At 51.3% G+C, this 16,945-nt stretch overlaps 1 protein-coding gene across 1 annotated transcript; it reads right to left on the reverse strand.

The window, feature by feature from the left end:
- Nucleotides 1–12,443: 12,443 nt before the first annotated feature.
- On the reverse strand, nucleotides 12,444–14,390 carry LOC129381366 (uncharacterized). Its single transcript, XM_055064151.2, has 5 exons — nucleotides 14,070–14,390; nucleotides 13,911–14,010; nucleotides 13,342–13,376; nucleotides 13,060–13,167; nucleotides 12,444–12,602 (listed from the first exon to the last, which is right to left on the reverse strand). Exons 1-5 carry the CDS (start codon nucleotides 14,357–14,359, stop codon nucleotides 12,491–12,493), a joined length of 645 nt encoding a protein of 214 aa, XP_054920126.2. The 5' UTR covers nucleotides 14,360–14,390; the 3' UTR covers nucleotides 12,444–12,490.
- Nucleotides 14,391–16,945: the final 2,555 nt, after the last annotated feature.

Raw genomic sequence — 16,945 nt, forward strand, 5'->3', positions numbered from 1 at the left:
CGATCCCCGATACTTCCATTGCAAGTTTAGCCGCTGTGACTAATAACGACCATCTGCTTGGCGAAATCAAGGAATTTATACGCTCTGAAGTCGCCCGCCAGCTATCCCTACTCACCGCCGTCCCAGGGCCTACGCCTTCCTTGGCTCCTACGTTGCGTCAGATGCTCCACGAACAATTAAGGGTCCAAAGCTATTCAATCCCCTCATGCAGCGCAACCATTGCCTGTACCTCTAAGCTACGCCAAGGTTGCAGCACGACCACCTCCAGCGACTTTTTCAGCACCATCATTTGCTGCACCGCCACGTCCAATCCCTCCAGTGTACACCACCAGATCACCAGCTGGCACGGGACCCTGGCGTACATCCGACAATCGCCCCGTGTGCTTCTTCTGTGGAATCCCTGGTCACGTGGTACGGCATTGTCTCCGTCGCTTATGGCTTCAAGGTAATGACCAACCTGTCCGCTCCTGCGTTTCGCCAGCTTTCGTCCTTCTCGCCACCAAATGACTCGCACTTGCCGTCTGCGACCAACGTCATTCCTTCTGCCCGTGTTCGTCGCTCGCCATCTCCTCGTCGCCGCTCACTTTCCCCCATGCGGCGGCGTCCGGCCCCATCGAAGCAGGAAAACTAGCTACCGCAGTTCAAGAGGCGAGAACTGCTGCGTTCCAGTCGAACCACACAAGGCCTCGCTCTCTTCCGACGAACGTAATCGAAGTATCTGTAGAAGGAATCGTCACACTGGCATTAGTCAACACAGGCGCCGCCGTTTCCGTAGTTACGGAAGAACCTTGTCGCAAGCTTCGAAAAGTAATGACGCCCTTATCTGCGCTGTCACGCTGGACAGCAAGTTCCCAGCGCATTACCCCCCTGTTGCCGCATCTACCGCATGTTGCCGCATATATATATATATATATATATATATATATATATTGCCACCTGCAGTAATGGGGACAATGCAAAAGAAGAGGGGTGGAAGGCCAAGAAGGAAGAAGTGCGCTGTTGAGCCAGATAATGTTCAATATCTTGGAGTCGTTGGCCAGGTCGGGGTGGTGACTAGTAAGCGGAAAATCCCAGCAACCCGAGACGTCGGTATGGGCACTGGCGGCACAAACGATCTGCCTCCCGCAGTGGAAGCACAGAGAACGCGGTCCGGTGTGCGCCAAACATCCGACGTCCGAGGCGTCATGCGTCGATCGTCTGCGTAATGCACTGGCTGCTCCGGCTGAACCATAACATGAGGAGCGGCAGGCGGAAACGCTGGATGCGTGCGTCGTTCTGCGATGTATTGCACCGGTTGGGCTGGTGAAAGTCCAACCGGCTGAGCAGCGTGAACAAACACTGGGGGCGACGAAGCAGGGAGTCTCAGGGCTTCTGCGTAGGTCGCACGGCGGTGTTCAGTCGGTGCAGGCGAGCGGAGCGCTTGGTGTATTTAATCTTTTACAACATTGGCAATGGAGCTCAGCGTAGGTTGTGACGCGCCGTAAATCTGCATTTCTCCCCGCACGACGGTGCAGATGAGTTCTTGGAGGTTGTGATTGTTGCTTCCGGTCAATGTGAACATAACTGAAGCGGATGTTGCGTTTAATTGAGCTCGTAGAAGTTCGATCGCTGCAGAAGCATCTTCTCCATACTTACAGCCTGAGACAAAAATTCGGCGACAGTCTTCGGAGGGCTCCGCACAAGACCATCGAAGAGCTGCTCCTTCACTCCTCTTATCGGGTGACGGAACTTCTTGTCCGCGGACATTCCAGTGTCTGCTCGTCTGAAGAGGCGCGTCACGTCTTCGACAGATGCGGTGACACTTTCATTGGGAAGCTGGATCGCTCGTTCGCGGCGATCAGCACTGGTGTGGGTGTGTTTAGTAGCAGTTAATTTCCTTTCCCTTTGTCCTCTCGTAGCTTCAATGCTAGTCAAGGAGGGAAGGTGTTGAAGGTCCGAAGTCGGCGCCCCTCGATGATTCGAGTGCACGGTGGCAGCGCGAAGGAAGAGCCGTTGTCCGACGAAGTGACGTTTTATTCAAACGCCGAAGCGTCTGTCCGAGCCCAAGCCCGAAGCTCCGCTCTCTCTCCACACAACCAAACATGACTTTTTAAGCCCTCAGTTGTACAAAGGATTCGCAAACCAGCCAATCACACATGCGAGTTCACATCATTGTAACCAATAGCACAACCACCTTCGTGCCGCACACAGCATTGGTGGAAACAGTGGCACTCTTTAGAACACGCCAGGGGATAGGATTCTCAAACACACGTGCCACCTCCCTCTCCCCTACGTTGGGCTGCGAGTATCGGCCCCTGACGTCTTCCCTCTTTTCACCTACAACCGGCGGCCATGCAAGCTGCCGAGAATGTTCCGTGAAATCGCGGATTAATAACTGCATATCTGCCGCACAGCGGGCTACCCTGCCAGTACTGAGAAATCTGTCTCCCGTGCAGCTGTGTGCCGGTTCGCTTGAAATACAAACACCATAATTGGGACCCGATGACAATCGCACACAAAAGCATTCCTCGGCCGTAGCCGGCAAAGTGGTAAAGCTACCGCCATTTTCACGGTAATCCTTAGCAGGCGCACGCGGATGCCAAACATCAAACCGGCTGGGCAGCGTCGCGTCGCCCAATTTCCGTGACCGTCGACGGGACATTTGGGGAGCGCATGGGCATTAGCGGTGGCGGTGACCTCAAGCACTCAACCTCCAACCAAACGCGGTATATCCCGGATGTTCGCGCAGCTCGAAATTGCGCAGTTGTCTCCGTTCGCGTCGAGTTCGTGTGTTAATTTTGCGCGTTTCCACCATTGCTTGAAAAGGCAATGATGAACCCTGAGCAAGAAGAGGCAGTACTGCTAGGCCTGTTGGCAAGCACCTTTCTGGCGATGCGTGACGCGCAGAAGCATTCGCCGAAGAGACGACGCCACCGGCGTTGCTGGGTTCGTCCTGCTTTGCAAGGGCGCGCGTAGCTTGGTCACGCCACCTTGTCAGGTCGCTTATACCTTGTGCTTCGCGTGGTACTTGTCGAAAAGGACGGGGCGGTTACGCACCAATTCGATGAGCATTTCCGATGTCCCGACGCGTTCGAAGACTGCGATATGACGAGAGCGTTGGGCTTGGCCGCCATCTTTCGAATTGCTGAGACGCGCTCCGATTGGTTCGCGGCGAGGCAATCCGGCGGCAGCTGCCGCAAAAATCGGTCCGGGAGCGATCGGCGCGGAAGGGGCTGTTCCGGCGGATCTCGCCGCCGCCGAATTGGGTTCCGCCGAATTGGGCGCAGCTCCAGATGCCGAATGCCTCAGGTGAACGCGCCATGACTGTAGCTGACGGCGGAACTCATGCCACGACGTCAGTTGCTCCTCACGGTTTTAGAACCACATACGCGAGCCGTCCTCCTAGCAAACAGAGACATTGTACTCGGCCATACAATTTTCGACGTCTTCGAATACGTCGTCATGGAACGACTTTGGAACCCATGGGTTCTGAATTGTCTACCGGGTCGGTCATCGCGCTGTCCATACCAGTTGAGGTGGTTAGAATCGCTGTGTTGTCTTCTGGAAGCAGTCCCCTGACCAGCGGCTGGCCCAATGGACGGGTCTCTCTATTGGCACTGGGCTGGTGGTTCCCCTCCCAGGAGGAGTATGCGGCATGAGTGAGAAATACCCAGCACCTCCACCAGTTTGTCACGTGTCTCCAAAGAGGACTGGAGGCGTTTAATGGGGACAGCTGGCTTTCTGAAAAACAACGGCGGTGGGACCAAGCTATCGAGCGGGCGGGGTTAGTACGCGCACTTAGAGTGTACATAGACAAAGGGACCGAAAGAACGACGCAGACAAGCGCTGACTTCTAAATGAACTTTTATGTCAAATAACAAGCATATATAACCAACTTGTTTTCGAGGCGGCGTTTTTTCTCTTGGTGTCTTGGCTATATATGCTTGTTATTCCAAATAAAACTTCAGTTGGAAGTTAGCGCTTGTCGTCGTCGTTGTTTGGGTCCCTTTGCCTATGTACGCCCTGCAAGTCTCAATATTACAGCTGCTGTCTGCGGTCATAGAATGTGATGTCTTGAAGCTTCCTGAGCGCGCTGCCGCTATGCTTGTTAATTTAGTTAGTAAGCGATTGTTGCCAAGTTTATACGACCGATAAAGCTACTATCCTTACTTCGTATAGCAGTGTATTAATTTGCTATCGCAATCGATGCTTCGCCTCTAAGGCCAAACTGCGACTTTATTTGTTTTGTTTACTTTTACATGTAAAACTGCTTCAAAAAGCATTAGGACGCATCTTTAGCATTAATACTGCGCATTGATAGTGTCCTCGCCATTTTTATATAGTTCGCTACCATTCGGCTGATTTAATTTTGTTGTTTCAGGGTAGTAGCTGCCTTGCTGAGCGGCGGCCTCATCACTGCCTTGGCGGTCTTTGTGCTCCTACCAATCGTTTCAAGATCTGGCCCTAAAGCACCAAGAGGCTGCCTCATCGCGAGGACGCCGAACGGTTACGCCAAGGGAAGCCTACTTCAGTTCAAGATCAACGGCACATCGTACAACTCCGTCGCCTTCTACGGCATCCCGTTCGGCGCCTCGACGACCGGAGACGGGCGGTTCGCTGAGCCCCGATGCGCCCAGCCCTGGCACGACCTGTTCAACGCCACGTACAAACGACCCCCCTGCGCCCAGTCGGACACGCATTTTGGTCGCACTTACGTCATCGACGCCTCGAACACCACGGAAGACTGCCTGCACATCAACGTCTGGGTGCCCGGCAAATGCGTGACCGACCTGTTGGGCGGCGAAAACCATCGCGCCGTCGTCTTCTGGCTCTTCGGTGGCTCTTTCGTGAGCGGAGGCAACAGCTACGACTTCTTCGACGGCCGCTTCGTGGCAGGCTTGGGAGACGTGCTCGTCGTCACGCCTAACTACCGGGTGACGTCGTTCGGCTTCCTCAACTCGGGAACGGGCCGTGAAGTTGCGGGCAACATGGGGCTGTACGACCAGCTTCTGGCGCTCCGCTGGCTTCGGGAAAACGTCCACCGGTTCGGCGGCGACCGCGACCGCATACTAATCGCCGGACAGAGCGCCGGCGCCATCGCGTCCTCCATGTTGATGGCGAGCCCGATAATGTCGCAGTACGGCCCGTACCGCAGGGCGTTTCTCATGAGCGGCTCGGCGTACTTTCCGCTGCCCCGGAACGAGGGACCCGAAGCGCGACGGAGCTTCTCGCGCCTGGCCGCCAACGCCGGCTGCCAGGGCGCGCGTCGCCGACGCCGTGCACTGCCTCCGAAACCGGAGCGCGCCGGATATCTTGAAGGCCACCAAGAATATCTCTCTGTTTTTCATGCCATCCTTCGAGGCGCCCCTATTTCCTGGCAAGATGGACTCTCTCGAGCGGCGGTTCGTAGCGGCCCGAGCGCGGGACACACTGATCTCCAACGTGGCGATGGAAGGGCAGGCCTTCTTTGAAATGCTCTTGCCAGACATAGCAGGTACGCAAAAAAAGATCACGGCGCAAGTGCTGAAACAAACTTTTCCTTATTTGTTTGGCGACGCGTCGGACTCTGTGATGGAGTTGGTCATTCCTTTATTGAAGACCGAGTACGACCTTGAAGCCCCCAACCACCGCGGTTGGATACAGGTTATCGGTGACACCTTGTTCCGTTGCCCCGTTGCTTCCTTCGGGAAAAGTTTGGCCACCCTGGGAAAGAATGTGTACTACTTGCAGTACACGCCCAGACCTTCTTTTTCCACGTTTTCCGGAGAAAATGCGACGCACGGAGACGATGTGCCAATGCTGTTTGGGTTCCCGTACACCTACCCGTACTTGGCTACTGACGAAGAAAGGGCGATGTCCTACCGCATGATCACAATGGTGTCCAGCTTCGCAAAAGACGGGTGAGTGGTTTAGGAACTTGCTGCAAATTAATCTGGGGTTCCTTTACCAACTGGTTCGTTGGGTTTAACATCCGCAACCCACACGTCGCGGGAGGAAGGTTCGGGGTCAGAGCTTTGAGGTCTTTAACGTCCATCGAAAGCTCGACACACTCATGTCTTTGCATTCCGCTTGGCTCGCGTTGGAATACGGCCGTCATAGCCGGAAATTAAGCAAGGGACCTCCTGTTCTGAGGCACAGCCATAACCATTCGGTGCCCGCGTTGTGCGTACACGTGCGGCCCGACACGCGATGTTCAGACTTCATTAAGGTTTCGATCGTTAATGTTTGCTGACTTGCTTGTAATATCAGCGTACGAGAGTTTTAGGAAAGTACTCCGCACGTTCCGTTCCGCAGTTGAACAGTGGCCACTGTTCGTGGCTGTGCGCCTAACAGTGGCTGTTCGTGGCTACTGTGGCTGTGCGCACGAGGTCGCGGGTTGGAGTCTCGGCTTTCAACTCTGAGCAAGGCTGGCCCACTATGCGAAATATTGAACCATAAGGAACGTGCTTACATTTCTGGCGGTTCCCTTTTGTAACACGAGGATCTGGTCCTCAGTGCATACATATTGTTACACCCACGAAAGATCTTTATTCAGAGGCCAGGTATAGATAGTGACGACGGTCTCAATCAGGCGAGTGCTTATTGAGCTTCAGGTAGCCAGCACAACGTCGTTGTCTTCTGTCTTGGATGCGCCACATCAAACGCACATGGGTTTAACAACAAATATATATATATATATATATATATATATATATATATATATATATATATATATATACACACACACACACACACAACGGGACAGTCTCAGCTGAAACCGATTCAGCGCAAATCACCGAGTTCATCAGCGTCTCTCTCTTTCACTCTGAAAAGTGGCAGAATGGGTAGTCTACAGTACAATATGCACATTCATATACAGTGAGCGCTAGGGCTAGGTGCGCGTGTTGGAACCCCTGACTGCCGAAATTTGTCCCAAGCCATCCGCCACGGCATTTCCCGCAACCCGGGCGTTGAAAGTCAATTTCTAAGGACTTGTATATGAACTCTACAGAGCATATCTGTGTTGCTTACTTGATTATGTCCGGGAAAACTGAGCCCCTTGGTTGGACGACGCCTGCTTACACGTTACGTTCATTTCTGGTCGCTCTTTTTTGAACCATCCTGGCAGCTCCTCCGCCCCTGTTCTCAAAGACCAAAACTAATCCTTACACATTTTCACCCACTTATTCGAATGAAATTCCTAGCACGCTCCAACCCGGTTTGCAGCGATCTGGAGCCCTGTCCACATGGGAGCGAGGAAAACCGCGCCTAAGCCGAACCTTCTACTAGCCGCTTCTAGTGCAATCTGCATAGTCGCGTGATCGAGTTTCGGGCGGATCTCGGTGATCTCGTTCGCACTCCCAGGTTTCGAGTGGGAGAGCGGCGCCCTGACGGGACCAGCCGAATGGGAACCGCACTGCGAGAGTTCTCTATAGCTCTAGAAAGCGGCCTTTCAAATGTGCCATTAATATTCTTGCCCCGGGGGGTAAAAGGGACATAGACTCTTCCGAATAAAATCAAGATTTCGTTGGATGTGCCCTTCTTCAAAGGAAAGCGCCAAGGAGGGTTTTCCCTTATTCAGCCACTGTTTTTAACGAAGACAATTGGTTTCCTTTGGGGATTTCCACAGGAAAATACAAAATTAGGCGCCATAATAGACAGCCAACGGGAAGAAACAAACACGACAGAGCGCTAACTTCATACACAAAGAAATATATCGGAAGCGATACAGGGTTCCTTGATCTTTAGCACGCCTGTTTAACCCTTCATGTAATGGCCGACGTATCATTCTTCCTACGTTGAGTTTGATGCCTCAAGATTTCGATTTAGGCGTCCGAACCTAACGCATAGCCTACAGTAGCGTTTTTGATAACGTGGACTGAGTTTCGATTAGTAGATAGTTAACGAAGCAGTTAATTGCTATTCTAAGCATATAGGCTTTTACTGGAACATTTCATTGCTTCCTTGCACAAATGGTGTCTCCTTAGCCAGAATAAAGGTGAAGTACTTGTTCAATGTTTCCTTGACGTGTAACGGCGTTCCGGCATTAGAGTGTCGAAAAATATGTTCGTGCAATCAAGGCAGCGCATTCGTTACGTCAACTCGGCAAAATGTTCACGCTTTGGGATGAGTAAGTGCAGGTTTACAGTTCGCGCTCGGTCTAACTTCTCTCTCGTGCGTTACCTTTTATTGCGAGTAATTTTGTATCGGTGCATTGTTGATCACACTGGCTTCTATAGGGTCCCTTTTATTTAGGCCGACGATGGTAACGGCGGTGATTGTGGCCCGCAGGTCTCTCCCAAGCCTGGAGGACGGGAGTCCCTGGCCGCTCTTCTCGAAGGCTTCCAACTACTCGTTCGTCGACCTCGCACACTCCGGGTTCACGCTTGGCGGCACCACTCCCGAGTGTCCCTTGCTAGAGATCATGAGGATGATCTTGAACCCGGACAAGTCGGACCGGCGAGCTATCGACAGTGCTTGGACGCCCGAAGTCGTCAGCTTGGCACTGGACATGCTTGCCGCGATACCGGCGCGAGCTCTTGAGATCGCCGCCACCACTCATGCCCATGCTTACAAAGGCCAATGAATATGCCATACGCTCGAACCCTCCAGTGTTCACTGCGCCTTTCGGGGTGTTAAAAAGCTATCAGCTTGCAACACGTTGTGCGTCGTTGATGAATTGCCCATCTGAGGGGCGTTTGTTTTCATTACAGTGGTTTCACCAAGATAAATTGCAAAGAATAAGGGCAACATTGGACTTTAGTCTACCAAGGGAGCAGGCTGGTTTCAGGAAGGGACACTTTACAATGGATCACGTCCATGTCATCGATCAGGTAATCGCGAAATCTATAGAGTACAATCAGCCTCTCTATATAGCTTTCACGAATTAAGAAAAGGCGTTTGATTCAGTAGAGATAGTAGCAGTCATAGAGGCATTACGTAATGATGGAGTACAGGACGCTTACGCGAATATCTTGGAAAATATCTACAGATTCCAAAGCTACCTTAATTTTCCACAAGTAGGAAGACACGTATAAAGGCGTCCGACACGGAGACACAATCTCTCCAATGCTATTCACGGCGTGTTTGGAAGAAGTATTCATGCTATTAACTGAGAAAACTTAGGAGTGAGGATTAACGGCGAATATCTCAGCAACCTTCCATTTGCAGATGACATATTGCGCTGTTCAGCAACACAGGGGACGACTTACAACAAATGAGTGAAGACCTTAACAGAGAGAGAGTAAGAGTGGGGTTGATTAATATGCAGAAGACGTAGGTAATGATAAATAGGCGGGCAAGGGAACAATAGTTCAATATGGCCAGCCAGCCTCTAGAGTCTGTGAAGGAGTACGTTTACCTAGATCAATTACTCTCAGGGCACCCTCATCATGAGAGGGAAGTTCGCAGAATAATAAAAATGGGTTGAAGTGCATACGGCAGACATTGTAAGCTCCTTACTGGAAGCTTACCATTATTACTGAAAAGGAAGGTATACAATCAGTGCATTTTACGAGTGCTGACATATGGGGCAGAGACTTGGAGACTGAAAAGAAGCTTGAAAACAAGCTAAGGACCGCGCAAAGAGCGACGCAACGAAGAATGCTAGGCGTAACGTTAAGAGACAGGAAAAGAGCGGTGCGGATCAGAGAGCAGACGGGGATAGCCGATATTCTCATTGACACTAAAAGAGAAAGATGGAGCTGGGCAGGTCATGTGTGGCGTAGGTTATATGACCGGTGGACCATTAGGGTTACAGATTGGGTGCCAAGAGAAGGGAAGCGCTGTCGAGGACGGCAGAAGACTAGGTGGGGTGATGAAATTAAGACATTCGCAGGTGCCAGTTGGAACCGGTTGGCGCAGGACAAGGGTAATTGGAAATCGCAGGGAGAGGCCTTCGTTTTGCAGTGGTAATAAAATAGGCTGATGGTGATGCTGAAGATGACAAACCCATTAAACAAGGCACTGAACGACCCTTTACACGCGTTTTCTTTTGTATCTTGTATAACTATTCACATTTGCACAAAGCAATAAAGTGGGCCACCTGAGCGAAATTAGTCGTAAATGTAGAATTTAGAGGCAGCAGACGGAGGAATACCGCGCAGGAAGTTATCTGATCTTGCATGTGAGTGCAGGGGTATACCGACGTTGAGGGGGACTTAGAGAAATGAAAATTTATTTACATTATGCGCAGAAATAGAAGGACGCAAAACAGTAAAATGCCATCGACGGCCAGAAACAAATCGAACGCTGGGTCCTGCGGCAAGAAGAACGTCTCTCTCTTTTCCGATGGTTCCTTTCGTTATAGCCCCTTCAGTCTGTCGGGGTCACGTTATTTTCAGCCAGTCGTCGAGCCTATGCAGGTGTCATTTTGATCCAATCGGTAAGCCAGAAAAGGTGTATTTCACTGTCATCCAATCGTAGGGCCCGTGCAAGTGGCGTCATGTTCGGCCAATGGGGACACTCCACGGGCTCTATTCTTCGATGGCTGACTCCGTCGGGCGTTGCCTCTTCGCCTAGAAAGTGCTCCAGTGGAAGGGACGGGTCGTCTTGACCGGCGGTCCTGTGCAGCAAGCCGCATTTTCCGTGACGAGGGTCGACGACCTCGAACGGTCCCGGCTTCCAGTTGCCTTCCGGGAAGCGTCACGCAGGGGAAAGACAAAAGCTCCCCGCGCAGCAGACGAGGGTGGGATTGCCAAACAGCCTGGCAGGTCCGGTGGCACGGTGGACGCACTCCTGCGCACCGTAGTTGCAGTGCGACGGCGGTGCGCAGAGAGAGACAAGAACCATTAACCATCACGTTTGTGACAGTATAGTGTAGGTGGCTACAGACATCTTACAGTGAGCAGACTGCACACCACCCACTAGGGGCTGGTACGCACCCGCCGCCATCGAGCGCCACCTGAATCGAGAGCATGCAGGCACGAGCAGCTGCCCGCCCTTGCAGCAACGTCCCGCCGAGAGGCCGGGAATCGCTTAGTTCTATCTATTAAAATGTGGAAGAGCAGAGGGAAGACGCTCGATCGTCGTGAACTACAAGAACTGCGACACAGACTCGAATGTGTGGGACGACTTGCAGTCGGACCGAGACTGAGTACTCACTCGTCTCTTCGATAAAGATCATAATTCCATATTCATCTGTGCCAAAATTAAGGCTTAGATCTGTCGCTTCGTTGCCACACGTATTCGCAAGTGTCTAAGTATCTTGCATTGTCCGCTAGTGGCACTATGTCGTCCGCCGCATACATCAGTCCTGGGCTTTTCTGCTGCACCATTCGTCCATCATGCTGGTAGGACAAATCAAACCTTAATTCACTACTTTCCAGTCGGGTTTCCGCGCCCTTAACATGAAGCGTGAACAGCAATGGGGACGGAGGACATATTTGCTTCGGTCACTGGTGAATTTCTGCCACTTCGTCACATTTTCGGCCTTGCCACACCATTTGTTCTCGGTGTATTGGCGCCAAATATGCGCGTCGCACGGCGGTCATGTCGAGCGCTGAACCTGTCGAGAGTGCTTTCAGCTTTCAAAATATTAAGTCGCCGGAAAGTGCGCTTTTGCCGCTGTCGCCGCTTGAATCGGTATCGGCGCGTTTGTCGATTGCGACTGCAACCAGTAAAGATACGATTAGCCTATTTCCATGAGTAAAATATATCGGTGTGTCGCGGAACTTAGCCCTCGCCGTTCTACTAGCGGAAATGAAGGCGACAACAGCACGCCGTTTTTGAAGGGAGCAGCAGCGGCACAATGGTTTGTGACGGTGGTCGCGGGCACGAGGCCAATACGCAAGTAGAAAGGAATACGAACGGTTTTTTTGGGGTGAATGCCAGTCCCGCTGCTACATTCGTGACCGTTACGAGAATAAAATTGCAGTTGTTTTATGCAGCGTCCCAGAATGAAACAAAATTTTTGCCGATGAATCTAAGGTGCTGTGGCGCGCCATTACTAATTTTCGGTGAGTGCGGCCACCCGTCGCCGAATTAGGCGGCATAATGTGTGGCGAAAACAGTTGAAAAATTTTAGCTACAGATGTGAGCTTGCTCACAGGACTCGTATGATGTATAGCATGTCGGCTGAACCATGCGGCCCCGCATTGGCGTCTGTGTCAGCAGGTGTTTGGTGTGTTGCGACACCACGTACCCGAGCACACGAGAATTGGAACCTCCCGCGTTTAACCGTGCGCGGCTTAGCCGTGTCCGGGGAAAGGGGGATCGTGGGCGTTGAGCTGATGCCGGGTGTTTGGACCTTTAAGGCCCCCCGGAAAGAGGCAAATACTATAGAACAAAAATGGGTGCACGCATTACGCCTTTCGTCCAAAAGATCCTCCTGTGTTACTCATACAAGGCAACAAGGAAACTTAAAACTCAAAATGAAGCAACAATTCATGCCTCAAATGAAAGTTAACTTCTAAAACTCAAACAGCAATAAATAAATAAAATAAACTGAACTCATAAAACACAATAAATGAATAAAATGACATTGAGAAGGTGAAAATAAACAATAAATTAATTTCTTGCTGCAGGTGCGCAGCTATGTCCCGTGCCATGGAGCGCACCTGCCCCATGATGCCCTCCTGAGCCGCTGCTGTCCTCTCTGCCGCGACAGCGAGGCGGGTGGTGGATTCTTCAATCCTCCGCAGCACCTGGAATGAATAATCATGGTGGAACTGTTCGCATGAGTTGCTGATGACTCGCAACCAGCTCATGGCTGGAAGCTGCTGTTGTCAAGAATCGCAACGTGCACAACAATTCCCTCTCTGTTGAAGAGCCACTGGCCTGATGTCATCCTATGGCAGTGTCAAGCGTCGTGTACAAGCTATGCCCTCTTTGTTTGGACAGACAAAGACCTGCTGGAACTATTCTTCCGTCATCTACTCAAATGCATCTCTCACCACCAAACAGCCCTTTTCAGGGCTAACCAACCTTTTGCCCGGCGCTTGATCATTGGCAAGATACGATACCGAGCCCTCAATACGACGCATATTTCTTTGTTTACATCCCAAGTTGGTTTGTTTTTCAGATTCACGATTCACTTATGATAACAGAGCATAAAGAATACTTACGTCCTTCATGTAAAATGACACCAAAGGATCTACCAACCTGGAGCATCTCGTCGCCCTGTTTGAGGCTGCGGGCACATTGCGACGACATGGTCGGGAGGGTGTCCGCCCGTCGCGGTCGCTGTCCACGTGGTGGCCGTGCAGGACGCTGCAACACGGAAAGCATGCAGCATTTTCTACAGTTTCACTGCATTTTATGGTATGCATAAAAGTGGTTATGGCCATGTTATGGCTTATTGGGCTAGTTAAATAAAATACGAGAGCTTATTTTCTCTAACAGCTTGAGGATCAATAACTTACCAGGTGCAGCAGCCACCCTTACCGTGACTGATGTGCCGCGCGGTGGATCCTCTGCCACTGTAGAGTAAACACATTAAATGTTTACAAACTGCACACACATTTGGTGATAATTAAAACACTCATTCCTCTGATGCTTAAGTGTCACTGTGCTCCTCATGCCCGCAGCCTCGTCCGTAGCTTCGACGACCTCTATAGCTGCAGTGCGAATGTCAGCCTGCTGGAAAGTGTCATGAGCATGTCCCTCCACTACGTGGCTATTCGTTACACTGCCTATGTTACAAGTTTTCGTACTACATATTTGCGGAAATATTCTGCAATTATTAAGTGCTTAATAATCCCATGTATTACTATTCTCGTGCAGTTCCCTGAAGGCATATTATTTCTGTGATGATCACTTAATCCCCCTTTTCCCAAAAGCGCAGCCAACTGAGATTCTAGTTGATTAACCTACCTGCTTATCCATTCTCTCCTGCGCTATTTGCCTGTTCACCAAAGTGTCGTGTTCCACTAAAGGTACCACTTACAGATAATGGCAAACTCTAAGTCGGCACCGTTCAGGAACCCATGCTATTATGGCGGCAGTGTGCTTACCTCTTGGTAGGGAAGGGTGGTGATGCCACGCAAGCGGACTGTCCCCGTCAGCTGCAGTACTCGGCCGTGGAAGACGGAAAAGCGACCCCCTCCAGTGCTTCTGAATATACACACCAATGTTGAAGGACAAATCGCCCAGACCATTCGACGGTCACTCACCTTTGCTCTTGGGCGATTGTGGTAGCGTCGTGGCGGGCCTCGAACACCTGTTTTCGCCACCACTCCTGCCACTGTTTCACCGTTTTTATGACAGGCCCTTCCTCGTTCAGCGCATGGGCCAGCTGCTGCCACGGCCGTCGCCAGTTGCCAACAGTGAAGCCTGGCCCCAGCTTGCTGGATCTTAAAGCCAGCTGGGGATGCTGCTCCATAAAAGTGAGAACCGTCTCCCGCTGGCCCTCGGAAACACGCGGTTCCTTGATGGGTGCGCAAGGTGTCAGGTTTTGCGCCATGGCTCTCCCATAGAATGAAGAACTTTGGCTTTCTGCACGCAACTGCTGGACTGAACCAATTACTTCAAAAGTTGCGCCGTTTGCTTGAAACGGGGTAGTGGCTAGCGCCACCAGTAAACGTTTCGCAAAGCTGCGACGCCACCTAGCACCATTTCAAGACATTAACCCCAATAATTTGTTTCAGTCATTCCGCATTCCAAATTGAATCTTTCAAAATCAACAACACATTTTGCTACTCAGTCATAATAGTAAAATCTTTCTCAAAATGTTAGAAACGCTTCTCAATATGTTATACGTTCCCCAAGCAGACGTCAAAAGCTTGATGCAGGCTTCCACTTCGCTCATTGGTTGTTTGCTTCCTCTCGTTCTCGCAAACATTGCGGACCGCCTATTTCGTGATGTAAAGAATGGACCGCCTCCGTTCGATTTTGGAACGCGTACAAGATCGCGCCACAAGTGTCCATAATGAGCGCTAACCTATGTCGTCGCCTCAAAAAGTTCTTACGCACACCATCACTCGAGCCGTATGCATCACCGACGGCGCCACTTTTGCCGTCGGGGTATGTGCACTGCTCGCATAGGAATTGCTGCCCGCCGAGTTGCAGTCCTGCTCACTGTGCTGACCAGTTCCCCTCATGACCTAATCTTCGGGCTCGACTTTCTGACGACGCATTCTGCCCTCATCGACTGTGCCACCGGTACGCTGTGCCTCAAGCTTCCTGTTCTTTCAGATGTTTGCCCCGAACACCCTCTGCACTACAGTGTTTGTTCACTTACCTCCAAAAGCCCTAACCTTCGTCGAATTCGCCTCAACGGCAACCGTGGCTGATGGCGACTATGTTGTCGCACATATTTGTGATGTCCTCCTGGTGCGCATTTCTATGCCACCCTTCGTTGTAACCCTTGCCGCTAATCGGATCGGTCTCCCCGTTATCAATTTTGGCTTGACGAAGCAAGCGTTACCTGAAGGCATAGCAGTGGCCACGCTCTGGTCAGTGACAGATGACCACGTCACTGCTTTTGCAGCCGACGTGTCTCCAGATCCTCATGATTATCCGCAGGATGACTTGAACCTCGATGGCCCATTACGTCCTATGGTCGCTCCGGACCTTGCACGTGACCAACCAGCCGCCCTATATCACTTTTTGCTTTTCTCCCGCAATATATTTGACACTGACAATCGACCACTTGGTCAGACGCCCCTTGTTAAGCATCGGATAAACACTGGTGATGCGGCTCCCATTCACCACGGAAGAGCGGAAAGTTATTCAGCATGAAGTACACAAGATGCTCATCAGAGGCATTGTTGAGCCCTCGTTGAGTCCTTGGGCGTCGCTGGTTTTGCTCGTCAAAAAGAAAGATGGCACGTGACGTTTCCGAGTTGATTACCACCACCAAAACCGAATTACTAAAGAGGACGTTTACCCTTTACCACGAATCGATGACGCTCTTGATTGTCTTCGCGGTGCCAAATACTTTTCGTCCGTCTACCTTTGATCTGGCTATTGGCAGATTTCCGTCGATGAGCAAGACCAAGAACAGACCGCTTTCGTCACTGCAGATGGCCTCTACCAATTCAAGGTTATGCCGTTCGGTTTATGCAATGCCCCGCCACGTTCGAACGGATGATCGACTCTCTGTTTAAAGGTTTCAAATGGTCAATTTGCCTTTGTTACCTCGAGGACATCCTTGTATTCTCTCCTACATTTGAGACTCACCTTCAGCGCGTCGCAGCTGTCCTTGACGTCTTCCGCATCGCTGGGCTCCAGTTAAACTCATCGAAGTGCCACTGCGGGCGCCGACAGATTACAGTGCTAGGCAATCTCATTGATAGTGCCGGAGTACAACCCAACCCGGAGAAGGTTCAAGCGGTAACGGCTTTTCCTGTACCTCAGTCTGTCAAAGACGTCCATAGTATTGTGGGGCTCTGTTCTTATTTCCGACGGTTCGCGAAAGATTTTGCAGCAATCACTCGATCACTCGCTGAACTTCTGAAAAAAGACGTGCCTTTTACGTGGGGTTCCCCTCAGGCTGCTGCATTTTCATGCCTTATCACGATTCTCTCCAATCCACCAATCTTGGCCCACTTTGACCCGTACGCACCTACAGAGGTCCAAACCAATGCCAGTGGTTATGGGATCGGCACCGTCTTATCGCAACGCCAACACGGACACAACCGCGTTATAGCCTACGCTAGCCGGCTCCTCGCCCCTGCAGAGCGCAGCTGTTTGATTACTGAGCATGAATGTCCTGCTCTTGTCTGGGCTGTTTCAAAGTTCCGCCCATACTTATATGGCAAGCCCTTCTCAGTAATTACAGACTATCATGTGCTCTGTTGGCTTTTGTCGCTCAAGGATCCTACTGGCCGGCTCGGTCGTTGGGCCTTCTAACTACAAGAATATCCCTACACAGTGACTTACAAGTCGGGATGCCAACACCAGGACGCAGATTGCCTCTCTTGCTACACAGTCGAAGATGCGACCTCTACGTCTGATACTGTCACCGATGCCTGTGTTCTTTCTGTTTTTTCACTGCTCCATGTCGCCGACGAGCAGCGCTGTGAGCCGTCCTTGCGTATCATCATTG

The sequence above is a fragment of the Dermacentor andersoni genome, chromosome 11 (genome assembly GCF_023375885.2).
Source record: "Dermacentor andersoni chromosome 11, qqDerAnde1_hic_scaffold, whole genome shotgun sequence".
Classification (NCBI taxonomy): Eukaryota; Metazoa; Arthropoda; class Arachnida; order Ixodida; family Ixodidae; genus Dermacentor; species Dermacentor andersoni.

Bases quoted from the DNA above. Each gene is read 5' to 3' on its own strand.
- LOC129381366 (XM_055064151.2), bottom strand. From the start codon at position 14,359: ATGGCGCAAAACCTGACACCTTGCGCACCCATCAAGGAACCGCGTGTT. The intron at 13,168-13,341 runs GTAAGGGTGGCT...TCCGTGTTGCAG, and splicing joins CGCGCGGCACATCAGTCACG to CGTCCTGCACGGCCACCACG. The intron at 12,603-13,059 runs GTTGGTAGATCC...TATTCATTCCAG, and splicing joins AGGGCGACGAGATGCTCCAG to GTGCTGCGGAGGATTGAAGA.